We start from the raw sequence: 24698 nt of genomic DNA, 5'->3' as shown, positions 1-24698 counted from the left end.
GGGAATATTAAACTTAAGTTTTATTTTGTATGACTTATTTAGTTGCTCACAATAACACTGCATTGTAGTCAACACTTTAATATTCATAAAACAGTATTGAGTAGAACTTAATTTTTAATTTTTCTCCAATTTTCTTGAACGTAGTTTAATGCATCTACAATTCTTTTGCTTGATTTTTAACACATAAGGAATGAAATTTATTAAATGTGATCACCAGAGAGCAGTCCACTTGTTCATGGCAGCTTTGGAAACAAACTGCAATTTTATTTCATTTCCTTGTCATTCATACAAAGATTACAAGACTGGTTCATGTGTGGATTGTGACAACTTTAAGAAGAAATCATGTCCTAGGCTAGGTAAGAGAGATTATTATAATTAGTATAATTCTTTGTGGGAAATGTATAGCATAATTGTATTAGTATTTTGCTGCTGCAAGTCTTCATATTTATTTGTATGCCAACATTTTATGGAAAAATTATCTGTGTAGTAACCAGAAAAAATAGTTCACTTTTTACTAAATATTTTAATATGTGTAGTGAAGGGAACTTGATAAACTGCCTTTCTATTCTTGATATAGTGGAAAAATTTGGTGGTTTCATGATGACCCATGTTCTTTATATTCAAAAGGACTCATTATCTATTTGTCATCCATTTATATTTCCGCTAAAGAAAGAGACTGGTGAATTCTTAGTGGCACTGAGGTGTTTTTGTTTGTTGTTGTTTGTTTTTTTTTAGTGTTAGGAGCAAGTGAAGAGGTATGAATCATAATCATTGTTAACTTTTCATTTGCTATTAGCAAGTAGACATGACTCATACATGGTTCACACCTTCTGAAGTGATAAAGCTTGGTAAGAGCATTTAAGTGTTGCCACTTCTGAGAACTAAAGCCTGCCAGTGGGAAATTTAGTGAAAAAAAGATTCCACATAAAAATAGAATGTTAGAGCTGGAAAGGATCTCAAAGGCTGTTTGTTCAGAAATTCTAAGGAGAATAGCAGACCCCAAGCGAGTCATGAGCATGTAAACATCGCATCAGTGTCATGACAAGATCTGCCGGATGTTTCCAAAGCCAAGGGGCTCAGTTGAATGGGCAGCGATTACAAAGGCTGAACTGCACAGCTTCCTGCAATTTTCTTCCGCAGGAGGTTTACACTGCGGTGCAGAGAATGCTATGGAGGGGTAGGAAATAAACAAGCTTTGCCAGTTTTATTTTCTCGTAGTCAGTTCACAAGACATTTTTTAGAATTCGTTTTCTTCATACCTTATGTTGGGGGTTGCTTTTCTGGTCCCATTGCTTTTCCATATAAATAAGAAACCTCCTGTGAACATATGGATTGCTTCAGGGCACAAGTGAGAACTAGCATTAAACCTCTGAATTCCCAGTTAAGTATCCTTTCTACTATATTCAGATCTCAAATTTAGAGGTAGCAATGTGGAAACAGACAAATACATGAAGTGGGAAGCATTTTAATATGTACATATTTGTATAATACATATTCCTTGTAATGTATGTATCTAAAATATATATCACTTACATAATAGTGCATATCAATACTACCTATATTATACTATATTGTACATAATGTATACATAGGCATACCATATTTATATGAATGTATATATAGAATTATTGGGGGCAGTACTCATAGAGCTAAATTTAATGTTAAAGTTTTATCTAATTGATTTATTCTGATGACTTTACTAAAAAGAGTTAAGGTACAATTCTGAACTTGTAATACAATAATGAAAATGTGTACAAATGGACTATAGACATACAGAGTACATTAAGTTCTGATAAGATTTCCAGGGAGTGGATTTATTTGTAAATCTTCAATTTAATACTTATTATTGTAATTTAAAAATGTGAAGTTATTTGAAAAGCTTTAAGTTATAAAAATCCATGAATAATAATAGCAATAGCAATAATAACAACAACAATAATAATAATAATAATAATAATAATAATAATATGCATTGATGCTTTAGTTTCTTTAGGAAATTGAAGTTTTTACATGCTATTTGATGGAAGTCCAATTTCTAATGTTCTATTTCTCAAATATCAGGTTATCAAGCTGAGCTATGGAAAGATGTTTTAGAAGAAAGAATGAAAACATCTCTTAGGACGACTGTGTTTTTGGATACTACTGGCATAAATCCATTCTGTAGTAAGTAAAAAAAAAAATTTTTAAATATATTTTTATTGATTTCAGAGAAGAAGGGAGAGGGAAGAGAGAGATAGAAACATAAAAGATGTGAGAGAATCATCAATCAGCTGCCTCCTGCATGCCCCCCACTGGGGGTCGAGCCCACAACCTGGGCATGTGCCCTTGACCAGAATCAAGCCTGGGACCCTTCAGTCCATAGGCTGATGCTCTATCCACTGAGCCAAACCAGCTAGGCCAGTAAGTCAACATTTTTAACAAATAAAAAATGATTTGTCTTATATACTATTTTATATATTATCCAAAATATTCTTTCTACCCACTCAAATTTCATCATGCACTTTCAAGAAACTTTAAAAGTTGTTAGAGTCAGTGCTACACATTTAAGTAAACACTTGATTTTTTAGCTAAAATGAACATATGCTTTGGGTAATATTTTCCCAAAGAAACAATCAAGGTTCTTGTTTTTTCCTGCAAAATTTGCGTGATTATCCTTCCCATTTTTAGAGTTATGTCAGCATATAACAGGTTACAAGTATAAGACATTTATCTACACTATTCCACACTTTTGGGAACCAAAATTAAACAATATAAATGAAAAAAATGCAAGTAAATAATAATTTTCCCAACATATTTAGAATTAGACAAGAGGAAAATTTGAAGAACAAGAGAGAATCTTTTAGAAATGTATTACATAATGAATTTATGAGGTGATAGATAAGAAAGCAAAATTATTCTGTTTAGAGATGAAAAGCTTGAAGTGGTTTATAAATAAAATTTTCTGGTCACAGTCATTGACTTTGGTAATTGAGGGATAAATATTTAAAATATATTCTCATTTAAGAATATGTTTAAGTCAGTTGTTGTAAATGTTTTGTAGTCACAGTTGCTATTCATTATAAGATATTATAATTCTTTAATGTTAGTTATGTCTTCTATCACCCAGAATTGGACCTCTGCATTTTTTAACTTAAATTTTTATCAAGTTAAATTTAGATTTACATACAGATATAAGAAATAATACAGAGAGACCCTGTGTACACTTTATCCAGTTGTCCTCAATGGTAAAACTTCATAACACTGTAAGATATAATATCACTGCCAAGATACTGACATTGATACAATCCATATATCTTATTTATATTTCCACAAAGAATATGTATGTATGTATGTGTGTGTGTGTGTTTAGCTCTGCACAATTCAATAACACATATAGGGTTATGTATTTACAACCACACTGAAGATATGAAACAGTTTTATCACAAGTATTCCTTGGGTGGCACTTTTATAACCACATACACCAACTTCCTTCCAACCTGCTGTTCCTAACCCCTATTATCCATTAATAAATTCCTAAAATTATATTTTGAAAATGTTACAAAAAGGGAATAATTCAGTATGTGACCTTCTAATTGGCCATTTCCCCTCACTCAGCATAATTCTCTAGAGGTTCATCCATGTTTTAGTATGTATGAATAATTCATTTTTTTTATTGCTGACTAGTATTCCATGGCATGTATGTATTATAGTTTGTTTAATTGTTCATCTGTTGAAGAACATTAGGTTTCAGCTATTATTAATATAGCTGCTATCAATATTTCTGTATAAGTTTTTGTGTGAATTTAAATTTTTATTTATCCTATACTAGAGGCCCCTTGCATGAAATTCGTGCAAGGGGCTTAGCCCTCACAGCCCCAGCCAGCCCTCACAGCCCCGGAAGGTCGTCCAGACAGTTATCCTGCTGTTCAGTCTAATTAGCATATTAGCTCTTTATTATATAGGATAATAAAGAGGTAATATGCAAATTGACCCTCACCCCTCACAAGATGGCTGCCTACAACCAGGCCAGCAGGGGGGTTAGTGAGGGACGACCAAATGACTGAACAAACAGGCTGCATGGGGCGACCAGGCCGGCAAGGGGGTTAGTGAGGGATGACCAAACGAATGAACAGCAGGCTGCATGGGGAAACCAGGCTGGTGGGGGGCCATTAGGGGCAATCAGGCCAGCATGCAGAGGCAGTGAGGGGTGATCAGGCCAGCAGAGGTGGCAGTTAGGGGTGACCAGGCAGGCAGGCAGGTGAGCGATTAGGAGCCAGTGGTCCAGGATTGTGAGAGGGATGTTCAACTGCTGGTTTAGGCCTGATCTCCGGAATCGGGCCTAAACCAGCAGTAGGACATCCCCCTAGCGATCTTGGATTGGAGAGGGTGCAGGCTTGGCTGAGGGGACCCCCCCCCCATGCACAAATTTTATGCACTGGGCCTCTAGTCTATTATAAAAGTCTAGGAATGCAATTTCTGGCTGGGGTCAGAAGCTAATTGCAGATTTAACTTTATAAGAAATTGACAGTGTTTTTCAGAGTGGCAGTACCATTTTACATTCCTCTCAGCAAGTGATTCAATTCCTCTGAGTTCTTACTAGTGTTTGGTGTTACCAGTATTTTAAAAATTGTATTCATTCTGATAAGCAAATGGTGGTATCTTTAGTGCAGTTTTTAATTTTTGTTGCCCTGACAATTGAATATCTTTTCTATATATTCTTTTTAAGTGTTTGTGTTTTTTTCCCATTTTCCAATTGGATTTTTTAAACTGTTGAGTTTTCAGGGCTCTTAATATATTTTTGATAGTATCCTTTGCTGAATAATCGGTTCGCAAATATTTTCTCCCTGTCTGTAACTTGACTGTCTTTTTATCTTTTCCACAAAGGCTTTTGCAAAGTCAAAAGTATTTATTGTTGATGAGGTCTAATTTATCATTTTTTTTCCATTAATGGAACATGCTTTTTTTTTTTTTTTTTTTTTGGTGCTGATGTATTTTCCTTTTATTTTATTTTTTATTTTTTATTTTTTTAAATTTCTTTATTGATTAAGGTGTCACATATTTGTCCTCATCCCCCCATTCCCATCCCACACCCCTCCCCACGGATGCCCCAACCCCCTGTTGAACTTAACCATTGGTTAGGCTCATATGCAAGCACACAAGACCTTTGGTTTATCTCTCCCCCCTCCCCCCACCCTCCCCTATCCTCCCTCTGAGGCCCGATAGTCCGATCGATGCCTCCATGTTTCTGGTTCTGTTCTTGTTCATCAGTCTATGTTGTTCATCATTTCCCCTAGATGAGCGAAATCATGTGTCACTAGAGATATACTTATAATAATTGAATGTGCGACGAGCAATAATAGTTACGCTGACAGGCAAATGAATCAGTCTGTAGTGAGTTTCTTTCTGGACCAACAGTTCTTTTGAGACCCAATATCAATGTCCACCAGTTCCTTATGAGTACATGTCGGCACTGACCCCTCAGCTCTGGATGGTGGACAAATGGTGGTAATGCAGGTCCGACTCCCTCTGGTTTGGTCTCATCCGGACCCAGGGGCACGGCTTCACCCTGATCCAGGGGCCCACGGACTCACCCGGACCCGGGACCCGGCCTCACCCGGATCCAGGGGCCCACGGCCTCGCCCAGACCCAGGATTCAGCTTCACCCGGACCCAGGGGCGCATGGCCTCACCCGGATCCAGGGGCACACGGCCTCACCCGGGCCCGGGACCCAGCCTCACCCGGATCCAGGGGCACACGGCCTCGCCCGGACCCAGGATCTAGCTTCCCCCGGACCCAGGGGCGCGTGGCCTCACCCAGACCAAGGGTCGCGTGGCCTCACCCGGATCCAGGGGCCCACGGCCTCACCCGGACCCGGGACCCAGACTCACCCGGATCCAGGGGCCCACGGCCTCACCCGGACCCGGGACCCAGGCTCACCCGGATCCAGGGGCCCACGGCCTCACCCGGACCCGGGACCCAGGCTCACCCGGATCCAGGGGCCCATGGCCTCACCTGGACCCGGGGCCAGGCTCACCCGGGTCCAGGGGCCCACAGCCTCACCCAGACCCGGGACCCAGACTCACCCGGATCCAGGGGCCCATGGCCTCACCCGGACCCAGGGCCAGGCTCACCCTGGTCCAGGGGCCCACGGCCTCACCCGGACCCGGGACCGAGGCTCACCCGGATCCAGGGGCCCACGGCCTCACCCGGACCCGGGGCCAGGCTCACCCGGATCCAGGGGCCCACGGCCTCACCCGGACCCAGGACCCAGCCTCACCCGGATCCAGGGGCCCACGGCCTCGCCCAGACCCAGGATTCAGCTTCACCTGGACACAGGGGCGCATGGCCTCACCAGGACCCAGGGGCGCGTGGCCTCTCCCGGGCCTGGGACCCAGCCTCACCCGGATCCAGGGGCACACGGCCTCGCCCGGACCCGGGATTTAGCTTCCCCCGGACCCAGGGGCACGTGGCCTCACCCGGACCCAGGGGCGCGTGGCCTCTCCCAGACCCAGGGTCGCGTGGCCTCACCCGGATCCAGGGGCCCACAGCCTCACCCATACCCGGGACCCAGGCTCTCCCAGACCCAGGGTCGCGTGGCCTCACCCGGACCCGGGGCCAGGCTCACCCGGATCCAGGGGCCCACGGCCTCGCCCGGACCCGGGATCTAGCTTCCCCGGACCCAGGGGCACGTGGCCTCTCCCAGACCCAGGGTCGCGTGGCCTCACCCGGATCCAGGGGCCCACGGCCTCACCTGGACCCGGGACCCAGCCTCACCCGGATCCAGGGGCACACGTTCTCGCCCAGACCCAGGATTCAGCTTCACCTGGACCCAGGGGCGCATGGCCTCACCCGGACCCAGGGGCGCATGGCCTCACCCGGACCCGGGACCCAGCCTCACCCTGACCCAGTTCCCAGCCTCACCCGGACCCAGGGGCGCGCGGCTTCACACGGATCCGGGACCCAGCGGGGTTTCGTCTTCTTGATCCCAATTCCTGTTGGTCAATTCCCTCTCAGCAATTCCTTTGGCCATTTTCTCAGAGCTCCAGGGCAGCCACCGCAGAACTCGTTGGGCAGCGGGCTTGGCGAAGCTCCGGTGTGCCCGGTGCGCGGCGGCGGGCTGGTCCGGGGTGGCTGCGTCGGCCCTTGGGTCTGCAGCTGTGGCCGGTCGCTGAGCGTGCACACCTGGCCGCTTCCGGGGCGTTGAGATTCTTGAAGGACTCGGAGGTCAGCAAGCGCGTAGTCTCCCACCCCATGTCTCCCATGGGCTCGTCTGTCCGTGCTCGGCAGCGAGTGGAGCCTTCCCCTCAGCCGGAGACCGCCGGGGGAACTGCGCCGAGCACGTTCCAGGCCGCCATTGTGTCGCCTGAGCCGTAGTTTTTAAAGTGTAGTCTTTGGGTCACCGGCATCAGCTTCATCCCGCATACCCCTCTCTTTTATTCTAGTTGTAGAGCATCTGCTCAGTCAGCCCTCCGGTGGTTCTGGAGGGTGTCTGCTCTGCTCTCCTGTCGTAGTCTCAAAATTGTTGTGGTAGGCAGCAATCAGGCTTCTGCCCTATGCCTCCATCTTGGTCCTTGTTTGTATAGTTAAGTCTTGATTGTTGTTGGTGTCACTGGGAGGAATTGTCCTCCAGGCCACTTGGCTGTGCGGACCCTGTGTCTATAAAGGAAGAGTTGCTGTGCGGGAGACACGTTTATGTGCCGGGTCTTGGTGCAGCAAAGCTTTGGCGCTCACTGCGTCTGCCTCTTGAATGTGTCCCTTATGCGAGTGGTTGAAATCTGGTGTCATCTCACACCGACCACTAGATGCCCTCGTTTCTGGGTCTCTAATGGAGTGTAGGTCAGCTACTGCCTGAGGCCCCTCAGCAGGAATTACAGCATCCCTTATATTCGTGACCTGTTTCGGTGTCTTCCCCTTTTGGCTGCCTCCCTATCGCTCAGCTTCCCCAATCTCCCTAGGTGGTCACTCTTGATACCCCGCTTTGTGGGCTGAGTGCAAAGTCTTGGTGTTGTTAAGCCTTGATTGCTGTTGGTACACTGGGAGGATGTGACCTCCAGTCCAATTGGCTGTGAGGATCAGCTGTGTCTATGCTGGGAGACAGCCCCATTCAACTAGACTTGCAAAATTGTAATAGCCTCTGTGTTCAGCTTGGATGGGGCGGAGTTACAGGGCGGAGCCTACCGCCTTGGCTTCCCGTCAGCCCCGCCCTATGAGGTTCCTGTGTCTCAGTGTCCCTCCGTACTCCCAGCAAACACCTCTGAGAGAAAAGCGCCCTGGAGTTTCGCGCGCTGCCAAACAGTCTAGTCTCTCCCCCAATGAATCTGGATTCCCAGATTCTCGCCCGGAACTGGGTTTCCGTGTAGTCGGAACTGGGGCTCACCGTAGTCTGGCGCTTTTGTCTCCTTCCCACCAGGGCGACTCAGCGGCACAGTCAACAGTCCATCCTCCGCGCACAATCCCGTGCACACCTCCGGTGCTCTGCTCTTCGTCGCCTCTCTGCACCTCTGCCCCACAGCCCAGCTTTCCCCAGCATGAGCCTGGCTTCCCTGGGTCTCTCCCAGAACTGGGGTTCAGTGCAGTTGGAACTGGGGTTCAGCACGGTCCGGAGCTTTTGTCTCCCTCCCGCTAGGGCAATCCAGCGGCACAGGCAACAGTCCCTCCTCTGCGCACATTCCCGTGCGCGGCTCTGGCGCAACTCCTCTGTGTTTCCGCCCCACAGCCCAGACTCCCCCAGCCTGAGCCCGGCTTCCCAGGGTTTCGCCCGGAACTGGGGTTCAGTGCAGTCGGAGCTGGGGTTCAGCACAATCTGGCGCTTTTATCTCCTTCCCACCAGAGAACGCCAGCCAGGCCGTCAGCCGCCCCTTCCTCTCCGGCTCCGTCTTCCCCGCACGCGCGCGGGCTCGTGTCTCCGCCCGTGTCTCCATACCTCAAGCTTTTACGGCTTCTCTGATTTTCCTTGTGGTTTTCTCTTTCCTTCTAGTTGTGGGCATTTCAGTCAGCCAGCTTTCCTGTGGTTCTGGATGATGTCCGTTTTGACTTTTAGTTGTGTTTTTGAAATTTTTGTTCCAGGCTGTAGGTTAGGTGTTTAACCTATGCCGCCATCTTGGTTTCTCCTGGAACATGCTTTTGATGTCAAACTCAGCCCTAGGTCCTGAAGATTTTCTTCTAAAGTTTTATGTGTTATATCTAAGTTTATAATCCATTTTAGTTTAAATTTCATATAATATTTGAGATTCAGGTTGAAGTTCACTTTTTTTTTTCCCGTCTATGAATGCGCCTTTTTATCAGGCACTCATTTGTTGAAAAGGCTATCCTTACTTTATTGAAATGCTTTTGCACATTTACTAGTATAAAGAATAAATTAAGCATATTTGCTTAGGTCTATGTCTACTGGGTCAATATTATGTTCTCTATTCTGTTGCATTGATTTACATGTCTAGACCTCACTGTATTAATTACTAGAGCTATGTAGTAAGCCTTATTATCAGGTAGAATTATTATTTCTTCTTTATTTGTTTTGTCCTGATTATTTAAAAAAATCTAAGGTATGTGCCTTTCAATATACATTTTGTGTACAAAAATGTGACTGGAATTTTGGTAGGGATTACATTAAACCTATAGATCAATTTGGAGAAAATTGACATCTTCATTATGAATCTTTGATTCATGAACATGTGATATCTCTCCATTTGCTATTAATCTTTGATTTATTTCATTAGCATTTTGTAATTTTTTGCATACAGATTCTGTGTATCTTTTGTTACATATATTCCTAAATATTTCATTTTTTGAGTGATGGTAAATGATATTTAAAATTTTGATAACTTCATGTTCATCGTTAAAATAAAGAAACGGGAATGAATCTTTTTTAAAAACTTTTATTATTGATAGTATTAAATATATCCCCTTTATACCACCTTTGACCTCCTCTAGTCTGCCCCTGTCCCCTCCCCCCATCCCAGGCCTTCACCACCCAATTGTCTGTGTACATGGGTTATACATATATGCATACAAGTTCTTTAGTTGATCTCTTCCTACCCACCCATCCTTACCTCTGAGATCCAACAGTCTGTCCCATTCTTCTATGTCTCTGGATCTATTTTGTTCATCAGTTTGTTTTATTTATTAGATTCCACATATGAGTGAGATCATGTGATACTTGTCTTTCTCTGACTGGCTTATTTAGCTTAGTATAATACTCCCCAGGTCTATCCATACTGTTGCAAATGGTAAGAGTTTTTTTCACAGCTGCATAGTATTCCATTGGGCAAACGTACAAAGCTTTTTTATCCAGTCATCTGCTGATGGGCACTTGGGATGTTTCCAAATCTTAGCTATTGTAAATTGTGCTGCTATTAACATAGGGATGCATATATTCTTTCTGATTGGTGTTTTGGGTTTCTAAGTATATATTCCTAGAAGTGGGATTACTGAATCAAATGGGAGTTCCATATTTAATTTTTTGAGGAAACTCCATACTGTTTTCCATAGTGGCTGCACCAGTCTGCATTCCCACCAGCAGTGTACTAGGGTTCCCTTTTCTCCATTCCTCTCCAGCACTTGTCATTTGTTTTTTTTGTTTTGTTTTGTTTGTTTTTTCAGTCTATAGTGAGTTTCTTTCTGGGCCAACAGTTGTTTTGAGTCCCAATTTCTATGTCCAACAGTTGTTTATGTGTACATAACAGCAATGATATTTCAGTTCTGGATGGTGGACAAATGGTGGTAATGCAGGTCCGACCTTCTCCGGTTTGGTCCTGGGCAATCTGCAGTGACGCACATCTGCTGACTGCTAGTATGGCAAGGCATGGTCAGCGTCTTCCATCTCTGGACTGTTTCTCTTCTGACTTCATGGCTGGAACACTCCTGTCAATTCCTCTCTGTTGCAGGAATCCACATGGTCTCGGAGTTGTTTTCTGAAAATATACAAACATATTCTCGACCAAAAGTTAATAAAGGAATATATATTTTCTATAAATTTGACTTGCGATCTTTTTTCATTTTTTTGCCCAAACGATTTTCCTTTGGCTTGTTTTGACACCATGTATGTTTTACCTGGTTGTCTTGCTGTTAGCATTACAAATGAAAGTTAATTTTCTAAAGTAAAAATTTTCTAGATGTAATTTACTTACAGGATATTTTTCCTTACATGATATTCTTCTACTATCCCCCCTTTTTTGGTTTAAATATTGGGAGGCTTTTGGAAATTTTATGCTGTAATCTTGATAGCTTTTAAATTTTACTTTTTTGCACTAAAATGTGACTGCTTTAGGTTCATTATATATTATGCAATTTTACCATGAGATGAACTACCAATAAAAATTTTAGTTAACACTTTAGGAACAGCTTTTTTGTCCAGTACAATTGATTTTTCTAGAGTATTTGCTTATTTTGATTGGCCAATTTAAATTAGTCTGAAAACTTGACTACTATTTTACTGTCAAATTTAATACTCTAACAACCATCTTTTTTTACCCTGTAATTATTAGTGGAGAGGATTATTTGCCTTCTTGAGTAGGCCCTGAGCATTCCTGGTGCTAGGCTGGATTTAGATATCATAGACCCCAGTTCCCCAGATCATGGGTGCAAGACATCTCCATCAAGTCTTGTTGCAGTGAGAGGGCATCTGCTGTCGGCCAAGTCTCTGTTACCTGGGTCCCGATTTGAGCTGGGCATGTGAAGCTGAGCAGCCATGGGGGCAGGAGATCTCCTTCAGCAGGGCTCATTTGTTTATTTGTTGAGGATAGCCATTCTGACAGGTGTGAGATGGTACCGCATTGTTTTATTGTTTATTATATCCTTCCTCCTACATTTTTTGGAATAGTTTTAATTTTTTTTTTCTCTTCAGGCAGGATCTTAGATTGTTGGTTTGAGATATTTCTTCATTTCTATTCCAATGAATTTTTCTCTGATCACTGCGATAGCTGTATTGCACATGTTCTGATAGATTGTATTTTTATTTTCACTTAGTTCTACATATTTCTTTTTGACACTTCTTTGGCTATGGTTTTTAAAAATAAGCATGTTGTTTAATTTCACATGTTTAGAGATTTTCCTGTTATCTGTTTTTAATTTCTTATATGGTGTCATTATGGTTAGAGAATGAACTGTACAATTTCAATTTTTTAAAATCAGTGTGTTATTTTTTTAGCCTAGAATATGCTCTATTTGGGTGAATGCTTCATAGGCACCTAAAATAAATGTGTTCTGCATTTGTTGGGTGGAATGGTCTATATATGTCAACTAGAGGCCTGGTGCATGAAATTCGTGCACTGGGGGAGGGTGTTCCTCAGCCCAACCTGCCCCCTCTCCAATCTGGGACCCCTTGGGGGATGTCTGACTGCCTGTTTAGGCCCAATCCCACAGGCAGTCGGACATCCCTTTCACAATCCGGGACTGCTGGCTCCCAACTGCTCCCCTGCCTGCCTGATTGCCCCTAACTGCTTCTGCCTGCCAGCCTGATCACTCCCTAACTACTCCCCTGCCAGCCAGATCATCCCTAACTGCTCTTCCCTGACAGCCCGGTCACCCCCAAATGCCCGCCCCTGCATATTCCCTCTTTATTAGATAGGATTTTTTCTTTAACATATTGGACAACCCTAACTGGTTTGGCTCAGTGGATGGAATGTCAGCCTGCAGACTCAAGGGTCCCAGGTTTGATTCTGGTCAAGGGCATGTACCTTGGTGGGGGCATATACTGCAGGAGGCAGCTGATCCATGTTTCTCTCTCATAGATGTTTCTAGCTCTCTATCCCTTTCCTTCCTCTCTGTAAAAAATCAATAAAATGTATTTTAAAAAAACATATTGGACAGTGTACCTGCCGTGGTCTTGACAAACAAGTAAAAATGTAAACCCAAACTAAAAGTGTCATAAAATAAACTCCTTAAACAGGAATTTCATGAGACTTGGAAAGGTGATATCATGTGGTTGTTTCTTCCTTTTTCCTTCTCTTTCTTTTTCTTGATGCTTCATCTTTTGTCCTTTCTTTCTTTTCTCCTTGTATTCCTTTTCTGTCCTCTCTTCCTCTAAACTTTTCCTTTGGTAGAATCATCAGTACTCGAATCGCTCCCTGGGGGCGCGGGTGCCTCCAAGCCTGACACCTGGGGCTGCCGCTGGGAGGGGATGGGGGCGCCTCCCAGCTGGACCCCGGGGCTGCCACTGGGAGGGGTTGGCGGCATGGGGGCGTGGGCGCCTCCCAGCTGGACACCCCCGGGGCTGCCTGGCTCTCAGCGGCAGCCCTCCCTGGGACTGGGAGACTCCGGCGGGGCTGAGAGGACTGGGCGCCGCCATCTTGTGGCTATGGGAGCTGCCATTTGTCGAGGAGTGATGGTTAATTTGCATATTACTGTTTTATTAGATAGGATAAGATTTTGTTGGTTGATCTCAAACATTATCAACTCAAAAGTCAAAAATCTCATCTAATCTCATCAGATAAAATATTCCAAATCTTATAATTTAATTCTAAATGTAAATCAGATTTGGGTGAGACTCTAGATAGACTCTTATTTTGGGGCACAATTTGTCTCCACTTGTGAGCCTATGAAACTGAAGAATTAAGTTACTTGCTCCCAAAATAGAGTGGTGAGTCAGGCAAAGGAGACTAGTTATAGACATTCCTGTTCAAAGAGAAAAAAACAAAAGGAAAATGGAGTCAATGGTCTTCAGCAATTTTACAGTTCAGTGAGACAAATTTCATTTGGTTTCAAGGCCTGGGAATAGTCCCCTCTGGTTAATTCACCCTGGGTTCTGCCCTTCGGTTTCACAAGTCCATATTCTAGGCTCTCAGAGTTATCCTTCTTTATTTTTTACTTTTATATGAGTGGTGGTATATACTTCCATCTAGATAGTTCTATTAGCCTACTAGAGGCCCGGTGCACAGATTCGTGTACCGGTGGGGTCCCTCGGCCTGGCCTGCGCCCTCTTGCAATCCAGGACCCCTCGAGGGATGTCAGACAGCTGGTTTTGGCCTGATCCCCACAGGCCAGGCCGAGGGACCCCACTAATGCATGTGCACCAGGCCTCTAGTATGCATATAAGATCTTTGGAAGAAGCTCCAACCAATGGAGCCACCCGGCCAGAGCAGTTATTCTTGGCTTTTCTTTTCTTTAAAAGAACTTTTTAATTTAATTTAATTTTTTTACTCTTTTTATTAAAACTTTATTGTTGAAAGGTTTACATAGGTCCCCTTCCCCCGCATTAACTTTTTCCAGCCTACTCCCCGCTCCAGACCCTCACCACCCCATTGTCTGTGTCCAGAGGTGATGCATATATGCACACAAGGCCATTGGTTGACCTTTTCCCACCCACCCACCCTCCCCCACCTTCCCTCTGAGGTGCGTCTGTGTCTCTGGGTCTCTTTTTGTTCATCAGTGTATTTGGCTCATTAGGTGTTAAAAGTGCTCTGGTTGTGATCACTTGGGTTTTCTAAAGATACAGTCATATCACATACAAATCTTTTTTCTTTTTCCAAATGTTCTTGTGGACACATTGGGAATATAGACACCAGAAACAGAAGTCTGTGAATAAGTTGGGAACAGGATGCTTTTTCTTTCGTGACATTGTGTACATGATCCTGTGCTCCCGCCATGTTGAGAACACCAAGTACTGTGGCTGCAGGGAGGCTCTCATTGGCAACTCATCCACATAGAGCCATAGCCTCCCTCTCCATCAGCCATAGCTCCCAGGACAGATGCATGCACCCCTCAGCAGAGGTGGGGCACTTGGCCACCTCCTGCAGACTTGTCCCCGGTCATCACCCGGTGGGGCCCACCTTCTGCACATCACCCTCTTGTTCCTACTCCCAGGCCTTTCCATGCACTTCCTCTCACCCAGTCCCCTCCCTCCTCCTGTCATGTCCGGAGCCCCAGGTGCTGTCCCTGCGAGGTGACACTCCCTACCGGGCTGTTTCATCTTATTCTTCCATGGCGTCCAGTGTTTCTTCTGCCTTGTTAACTTGGTTTGAATCTGAACGGAAATGGCTCCATCTTCTAATCCATTTGTGTCCTTTCCACCCCTAAGTTAATGTCGTGTCCTTAGTATGTGGCTATGAGATGTCTCTGTGACTGAGCTGGGAAACCTTTCATGTTTCTCTTTCCTTTTCTTTCATCTCAGGATAACTGAGCTCTGCGGTTTGTGTGGGACCAAAGGCCCTGGAATACAATGCTGAGCCCTCTGAACTCATTTTATTCTTTATTGTATTATTTGATTCCTGGGGTTGAATTAAACACATGAAAACAGAAGAAAATGTACCCTTAGATATACAATCTGAGTTATTACCCGGAGATTTCTGCGGGAGCTGACACTGAGTTATGAGACCCATGTGTTTATTGGCCAGTTTCCTCACCTATGGAACCAAGGTTGAACCTGCCCCTCGGATCCTTTGGAGGTTGGATATGATGCATCCAGAGGGATTAACTGGCGGCTGGGAGAGTAAGATCGGAAGTCAACAGACACTTGTTTCCTTTACCAGGACAGAGTTAGAAAAACACAACTCCTTTTATCATAACACCTAGAAGGGCTATGCCTGAGGGAGGAGGTGCAGGGAACTAGGGCTGCCCCCTTGCTCCTGCCCCGCCCTCCCTCCCTGCACTGGCCCAGCTGCCTGGCTCGGCCCCTCCCCCATGGTGGAACCACCCAACTCAGGCTCTGGCCCCGCCCATCCCGCAGGGAGGAGCATGAGCAGTTTCTTGCAGACACAGAAGCAGCTGTGTTTTCCAGAGGAGGGTGTTTGTGCTTTAAAGCTGATGCTCTCCGTCCACCTCCCAGCAGTGAAGGCTGAGGGTCGCTGCAGGCGCTGAAGTCCTTGTTGAAGTCTCCCCTCCGGAGCCTCTCACAGCGGTGAGTCCGCATCCCGGGGGGCTGTGCAGTGGAGGAGCCACGTTCCTTTCAGAAGAAACTGAGGATCGATTGGAGCCTGCCAGCTGGGGGGAGGGACCAGGAGGTCTGCCTTGCGCCCACTCACCAGTCCCCAGTCCCGCTCCACTGCCACCAGCCTGGTTCCCCTTGGTTCCCCGTTGGCCATCCAGGGATGGGAGCCTTTGGGCTGGGGGAAGGGACAGAGGTGCTCAGTGCCACCTCATGGCAACTGGTTAGGGACACTGTCTCTCTCTCTCTCTCTCTCTCTCTCTCTCTCTCTCTCTCTATATATATATATATATATATATGGTTACGTAGATCAGAAGTCTGAAACAAGTGTTACTGTGTAAAATCAAGATGTCAGCAGGACTGAGTTCCTTTCTGGAGGCTCAAGTGGGAGAATCTATTTCCTTGACTTTTTGAGCTTAGAGGCTGTCTGCATTCCTTGGTTTGTGGCCTCATCTTCTAAAATATTGGATTGATTCCTCACATTGTTTCACTTTGACTCTTCTGCATCACATCTATCTTTTAGATTCTCTTATTTTGTCTTCCTCTTCTGCTTTTAAGGTCTTGTGATTGCAATTCTTGCGATTACATTGGACCCACTTGGATAGTTTAGGGTAATCTTTCTATTTTAATGCCAGCTGTTTAACAACATAAATTACATTTGCTATCTCCATTATCCTTTGGCACTTAAGGTAACATATTGAAAAGTTCCAGAGATTAGGACATGACATATTTGGGGAGGTTTACCACAATTAGAATATGGATATGTGATTTTTTAAATCTACTGTTCTCAATGTTTTACCACTTTAGTGAAATGTGGGAACCTCACTTCCATTTAGGTACCTTTACATTCTCCACTTTTAAATGTCATTGTCTCAGTATTAGGCTGTATGACAATTTTTGTTGTAATCATCAATTTATAAAGTCAGATTTATAAATTCATGATAAAAGAGATAATTTATTGTATGTACCCATATATCTTATCTTTCCATTGTTCCCTCTTTGTTTCTTATGTTCCAAGAATATTTATTTTATCAATTAATTTATGTTTAAAGAAATTCACTCTTTTAGTAATTAAGAATGGGTCTGGTAATAAGAAATTCCTTTAGTTTTTCTTTGAGATTGTCTTTAGTTCTTCTTTGTTCTCAAAGGATAGTTTGGCTGGATATAAGATATTCTTTCTTTTAGCACTTGAAAAATGTTGTGCCACTTCCTTTTGGCCTCTGTGGTTTCAGGTAAGGAATCTTTTGTGACTCAAATTGGTGTTCTCCTGTAGGTAATTCATCTTTTCTCTTTGGCTGCTTTCAAGATTATATTCTTTATTTGTAATTTTCTAGACTTTAATTATGATATATCTTGGTGAGGATTTCTTTAGGTTTATCCAGTTTTACTCAACTTCTTGAATCTGTGTGGTGTTTTTTTTTCTTTACCAAATTTAGAAAGTTTTCAGATATTATTTCTTTGAATATTTTTTCAGTTCCATTCTTTTTTCCGCCCTCTTACGCTCTGCTAACACACATATTACATCTTTGTTATGGTTTCACAGGTCCTTGAGACTCTGTTAATTTTTTTTCTTAGTCTGTTTTTTCTCTGTTATACAGAATGAGTGGCAGATTTACCTGTCTTCAAGTTCACTGATTTCTATCCTGTTCATCTCCACTCTACTATTGAGCATATCCAATGACTTTTTTATGTTGTTATATTTTTTATTTATGTAATTTCTACTTCGTTTTCTTTGATAGCTTCTATTTATTTGCTGAGAATTTTCTATTCCTTTATTGTTTAAAAGACTGTGACTTCGAAGTATTTTTATGATGGCTTCCTTAAAATTCTTGTCAGATAATCATGGCATCTGAGTCATCTCAGTGCTAGCAATAGTTGATTGTCTTTTCTTACCAAAGATGTGATTTTCTTTGTTCTAAGTATAATGGATAATTTTCAATCACATCCTGGACATTTTGTCTATTATGTTAGGATTTTGAGTTATATTTAAATCTCTCTTTTAGCAGGCAGTCACATTGTTTAAGTTTTTACTTATGTATTCTGATGATGTAATTCTTTAGATTATAAAGTTTCAGGATTGTTATATCTCCCTGGCAACTTGCTTCTTTTTTTGCTTTACATATAAGAATGCATCTTGCCACAAAAACTATTTATTGGATTCTATCACAAGAATTTGCCTCATAGAGCTTTTGAATTGTGTGTCTTCTTTTCTATTTTCTACATTATATTCTGTATTATTTTTTTTTACTTCTTACCTAACAATCGATATTTATTGTGAATATTATTACTATATAAATGCTCACTTATATTTAATAATTTTATTTTTTTACATTTTATCTTACCCTGTTTCCCCCACTTTTTTCTTCTGGGTCTAACTTCTATCTTGCTGAAATAGATACTTAATGACTTTTCACTAGTAGTCCCTCTCAGTTTTTGTTTTGTGTTTTCTTGAAATCATCTTATCTTTCTCTTATTCTGCAATATAAAATTAGTTCAGGATATAATTCTACATCAAGAATTATTTTTGCTCAGCACTTTGAAGATACTGATTTTATTTTTTTCATATAAATTTATTTTTTAAAATTATTGTCAATGCAATTGTTCTATACAGAAATCTGTGGTTTTCTTTTGGTTATATTTATCTATCTATTAATCTAGACATGATTTATTATCATTTTCTAGTCTTAATGATCAGTCCCAGTCTCTATCAAAAGGAAACAAAAATATTTGTGCTATCAAAATAAAAATCTATGTCTTCTTCTATTACAGAAAATTCTTAACATTCAGCTCTTCTTCAAAATCTCTCCCATCAGAAAAAGTTGGATTTTTCCACCCAGAATTTACGTTCCATAATCCTGGCGCATTTTTAATACAAATTGGGGAGAGGGGCCTCATCAAGTGGTGAATGTAAATTTAAATTCCATATTATGTGGTGTTTTATGTAGTTTCAGATAATGGTGTCTTTTTTTACTTAACCTAAGACCCTAATAAATAAAATACTGTGCAGGGATTTTTATTTTAGCCTCATTACTTGTAGAAAATAAGCCTCTGTGGTCCATCTTCAGTGTAGTTAGCTTTCAGTGGGAATATACCAGCAGCATGCTTCCCAGCCAGTGACTGAGCCACAAGGCTTACACAAATAAAGTCCCAGGGCAAACTGTAGGAAGAACAAGGAATCGTGGATGTGACCAACAGCACCTATTCCAGGAAGACCTTCCCAGCACAGGGAGGTGGAAAGATCCTCAGCCTACTTTTTTTTTTTAAAAAAAATATATTTTATTGATTTTTTACAGAGAGGAAGAGAGAGGGATAGAGAGTTAGAAACATCGATGAGAGAGAAACATCGATCAGCTGCCTCTTGCACACCCCCTACTGGGGATGTGCCCGCAACCAAGGTACATGCCCTTGACCGGAATCGAACCTGGGACCCTTGAGTCCGCAGGCCGACGCTCTATCCACTGAGCCAAACCGGTTTCGGCATCAGCCTACTTTTTGAATAACCCAATAGGAAACAGTAAGACCGAGGTGACATTCAGGGAAGGATGTTAACCCCATAGTACTCAACAGATGAGGAGCCGGGGAGAGACTCTTGCGCACTAGGGATAAGCTGCTTGTGGTAACTGCTCAAAAGGGTGTGCCTGCTCAACCAGACACCCGGTCCTGCAAGACCCCCATTAAAAGTTTTGCTTTCGCTGCCTTGGTGTCTCCAAGTCTGAGTCGTTATTTGAATTCAGACAGGTGAGCATGTTTTTCATGTTCCTTAACATCACATCTTCTGTTCCAGCATGGAAGTTGACACTTAAGCCTCTGTTTTCATGCTACACCCAGTTCTCAAGTGCCTCCTAATATTCCCCTTCTTCATCTGAGCTTTGTTGTAATTTAATTTATGGATTGTATATCCAAAATGTCTATGCGCTTTAGCAGAAAGGAGGCCTATTCTGTAATACTCAATATGTTATGCTGCCACAATTCACGCGAGCAAGTCTGAACACCTATCTTTTTTGGGTGAGGTGAACCAACATATTTTGTCTAAAGCTGGGCAGTCACTTCAAAGTAAGAAGCATTCCTATATATCTCTTGTGTTAGAAATGGATGAGGTCCAATTATAAATCCAATACCTTATTTGAGGTAGTACTAAGTATCAGACCAGAAGTTAGATATATTTCTCACAAGAAAATTTCATGCATTCCATGTCCTGTTTATATATTGTCTTTAGGGCATGGTGTTCAGTACTTGGGGAAACTCACAGAGGGTCAGAACTTTCTGTTTAGCCCAGTCAATATAGACTACTAGAGGCCCGGTGCATAAAAATTCATGCACTGGGGGAGGGGGGGTCCCTCAGCCCGGCCTCCCCCTCTCACAGTCCGGGAGTCCTCAGGGGCAGGAGGCAACCCGGCAATCAGGGGAAGGCGACGCCCCATCACACCTCTGCTGCTTCCACTGCCAGCAGTGCAAGCCTTGGGCGACCCTGGGCGGCTGGGCAGCCGGCGCCCGAGGCTTGCCTGCACCTCAGGTGTTGGCTGGGCAGCTGACATATGAGGCTTGCCTGTGCCTCGGGCCAGCCCTGGGCAGCTGGGGGACTGAGGGGACTGGGGGACTCCAGAGGCAGGCGCGTGGAGTGGCTGGACCCGCCTGGGGGTGGGCCCAGCTGTGCCGCGTGCCTTCCAACCCAGCAGGGCTGAGGGGACTGGGCGCTGCCATCTTGTGTCTGTGGGTGCTGCCATCTTTGAGGGCATGACAGTCAATTAGCATATTCCCTCTTTATTAGATAGGATAGTGGTAAGTTCAGAATCCTTGCCTCTGAAAGATATACTGTATCAATTTTTAATAGGAGCATTTTGAATAAGAACTACTATGAACTTAATCTACCTATGATTATTTAATTTCATAGTCAATCCTAAACAACCAGTGAAATTGGGAATTATATTTGTCAAGCAAGCTTAGCTAGGACTATTAATTTGATAACTAGGGAACGTTATATTTACTTTATAGGTAATATATTTTTAAAAATAGTTTAATTGACCTAAATTCTGAAAACTTTTGGTTTGCAGAAGAGTTAGTATTCACTAATTATTTGTTCACCTCTTCACCATACCCGTGATGTCTGGCAGGCTTTGTCATTTCTCATTTTCAAGACTAGTTAAAAATTGATAAGAAGTAAAATATATTATCCATATACCAAATAAGTGCCTCTTGAGATTATTTAAATATATAATATGTGCTTATATATGTACATGTGTATCTGTGTATGTGCCAAAACATTTTATTTTAAAAATGTGAACTGTATTTTGTATTTTTGTTTTGTAGCTTATTATTTTGTTCTCAGTGTAACTGTTTTGGATAACACCATGAAGGATGGCTATATTACATTTAAATTATTAAACCAGCTTGGAAGGGTTGAAGAACCAAGGCTCTATAAGTAAGTATAATTTAATATTATTTTTATTCATAAATTAAATGTTTGGTTTTTTTTGAGGATCCAATTTGGAAGATAATCCAAATAGTGTGGATTTTCTATGCAGGGTGCTTTCAAAGGCCTGGAGATAGGAATGTCCCTAATTTCAATAATAGCACACAGACTATAGTCGTAGAGCAGTTGTTTCACACTTGTTCAGAAGGCAAATAAATTTTAAGTCTTGATTACTTTTACAAACATCATGTTCTGTGCAGAACACCATGAAATATTAATGTGTTTTATTCAAATACTTGAATTTATGAATTTTAAAATAAAGGAATATAAAATATGGAACACTTACCCATGGTAAATCTGTCCATCTAAACCTGGCCAATTAATTTATGTTTTTATTAATAATTCTTTGCTAATAAATTTAGTCATGCTTTGGGATTTAAACTGTTTTAGATGCCAAGGAAGTAAGAGACTGCTACATGACCTTTTATTTCTCTTTTGAAAATTAAAATAGGAATATTTTCTTGCTGTAAAAAGCATGTCTTATTATATAGTAGCAAATTAGATTAATCTATAATTATATCATCTAGGGATACTTAGATTTACCATTTGGTTTATAGCCAATTTCTACACCTTTCCTTCTTTACCTCCTCCTTTTCCTCCTATATCTTCTTCTTGTACATACCCTTGTGCACACACATATTACTTTTTATTTAGCAAAATTATGATCTTATTGCAAATGTGTTCTGCATCCTGATTTTTATATAAGCGTTATTGTGTGATCACTTCTCTATGTCATTATAATCACACACATTAGATATGCCCGGCCAGTGTGGCTCATGGTTGAGCATCAACCCATGAACCAGGAAGTCATGGTTGGATTCCTGGTCAGGGCATATGCCTGGGTTGTGGTCTACATCTCCAGTAGGGGGCGTGCAGGAGACAGTTGATCGATGATTCTCTCTTGTCATTGATGTCTCTATCTCTCTCTTCCTCTCTTTGAAATCAATAAAAACATTTTAAGAAATCACATACATTAAATATAGTACCAAATATATTATTATGCCAATATAGGATTTTAAACAGGGGATATTAATAACAGATATTCAGGTTAGAATAATACCCCAAGTGGATGAGTAATGGGGCAATTAGAGTGGAACAAGATCAGAGAGGTGACTAGTGTAATGATTGATATGATGGGGGCATAAACCCAGTAAGTGGAAATGGGTTTTTAGAATTTAAATAGATCTATTTTTATGATTAAACATGTGAAAATGAAGGAAATAAACCAATTTAGAGTGAATTCAAGTTTTAATCTTTATGACTATTTAAATTATGGTGCCATTCACTGAGCTAGGAGATGTATGGAAAAGAACCAATTTAATCAGTCAATAAAAATTCTTGAGAGCTTCTGTAGGACAGAAACTGCACTAAAATTGGGGCTGAAATTTGGGGCAAATTATATATTTTTTTTACATAACTTGTCTAGTACAACAGATAGACTTTACAAATATATAATACAAATAAAATGCTGTTCATTATTTTTCTATTCAAACAATTTTAATGAATATCCACATGGATGTAGGCACTGTGCTAAATGCTGAGGATGCTGTGATAAGAAAAATAGATATGGTCTTACCCTCATTAAGCTTACAGCCTAATGAAGGAGATAAATATAATGAAATAATTATTAAAATATGTAAACATAATCTATCCATTCAAAATGTCTTGAGGAACATTATAATGTGTAAGGAAACATAAAATTGGGGATGAGGATTATTTAGTGGAGCCACTAAAAGTTTCTTTAAGGATGTTTTACATTTATTGGTTGAGAATGAAATGATGAACTAGAGTTAGTCTGCTTTGCTGTATTCCAGGCAGAGACTGATACAAACAAAGATCCTGAAGCAGGAGGGATCATAGGCCATTTCAGGGGCTGAAGGAAGTGCATTATATCTGCAAATGGAGGCAGGGAGAGAGGTAGAGAGCACCTAGGTTTTGTAGGTACTAGATTTGTAGGACATGTTTCAGGATTTATATTTTAGTTACTGGGAAAATGAAAATCATTGATGTGTTTTAACTGAGGCAATCTGGTTGGGTCAGGACTGGATTTTTATTTTGGAAAAACAGTTTGACTACAGTGGATTGAAAGCAGGCAAGACAGGGTACTGTTGCAAGAATATGGGCAAGAAACAGTCCTGAGATAGAGGATTTGCAGTGGAGGTGGAGAAATGAGGATGAATTAAAAACAGATTCAAGAGTTTTCACAGGTAAAGTCAGTAGGAATTTATGATAGATTCGATGGAGGGATTGAAAGAAAGGATAATATCAAAAGTGAACCCTAGTTGTCTGGTTTGGGCAATAGGCAGTGGTGCAATTTAAAATGGTGAGGAAATTTGTAAATTTAATGATTTTTTTTTTTTTTAATGAGAGGTAGATGGTGTTGGGGAAGGTGTACTTTAGATTAATGTTCTAGGTACATAATAAATGCTCAGGAAATTGTACTTATTAAATACTAAATTTATTTTTCTTTTGAATATCAGGCTTTTAGAATTATTCCTTTAATTCATATTTTTTTTATAAAGTAGCAGAGAACAACAAAAGATTATTATTTGAATACCCACTCCATGATAGCTGTTCAGGGGTCTACAAAAAGAAGCAGAAGATGACTTTTCTAATTTTAGAAATCAACAATCTAAACATCTAGTCAGAAAGATAAAATTTCCCAATTTACCCCCAAAAAGTATTTCCAAATATTGTGTATGGGGATGTAAATGTTATTATTATTTATTATTTTGTTTTAAATTACTGTATAAATTATTTTAATAAATACTTTAACAAACACATTGTTTGGCCTTTTCCTAAAAAATTGACCTCTTTCTATCCTGCGTTGTTAATATTATATTGATTTTAGAATGAAGTTATATTTCAAATTACTAATATGCTGAGTATATAAAATTTTCTGTTTAGAAAGAACAAATCATTTTATAAACTTCAAGAAGTCAAGATTCTTGCTCAGTTTTTAAATGATGTTGTAAATATTTCAAGCATTGGTTTGGTATATTATCAGAGCTCCAACCAACAATGTTCCACATGCCAATATAATATCCAGCGTCTCATGTTAAAATCACTTACATATCCAGAAAGGTAAGAAAATTAAAATGTTATTTAAATATGTCATTTAAATATTTAAATGTTATTTAAATATTTTAAACTTGAAAATATTGGTTTGCTAAAAAATGGTTTAAGAATTCATGTACTCAAATATTGGCTTATTGTGTATTTCAAGATGTATCTAAAAGGTGTAAAATGCATTATGTTTTATTTTTATTTGGATGAGATTCATTGGAATTGCATTATCCAAATGGGGGAAAACACACACAATTACTTCATAAGACATAACAAAAATGAAAAAATTAAGACAAATGTCTGCCTTAGAAGTTAATCAGTAAT

The 24698-nt window shown here is 41.3% G+C and overlaps 1 protein-coding gene across 1 annotated transcript in view; it reads left to right on the top strand.

The window, feature by feature from the left end:
• Positions 1 to 24396, top strand: part of LIPI (lipase I) — a gene marked incomplete at both ends in the record, with an annotated part of 52147 nt that extends 27751 nt beyond the window's left edge. The window contains 4 exons of the mRNA XM_079763754.1: positions 189 to 356; positions 2062 to 2163; positions 21146 to 21257; positions 24216 to 24396. Of these exons, the coding sequence (XP_079619880.1) occupies positions 189 to 356; positions 2062 to 2163; positions 21146 to 21257; positions 24216 to 24396 (563 nt within the window). The remainder of the gene's footprint in view (positions 1 to 188; positions 357 to 2061; positions 2164 to 21145; positions 21258 to 24215) is intronic.
• Between the last annotated feature and the right edge of the window lie 302 nt (positions 24397 to 24698).

Source organism: Cnephaeus nilssonii (assembly GCF_951640355.1).
Source record: "Cnephaeus nilssonii genome assembly, chromosome: 3".
Classification (NCBI taxonomy): Eukaryota; Metazoa; Chordata; class Mammalia; order Chiroptera; family Vespertilionidae; genus Cnephaeus; species Cnephaeus nilssonii.
This window is presented reverse-complemented; position numbering and strand designations above follow the sequence as displayed.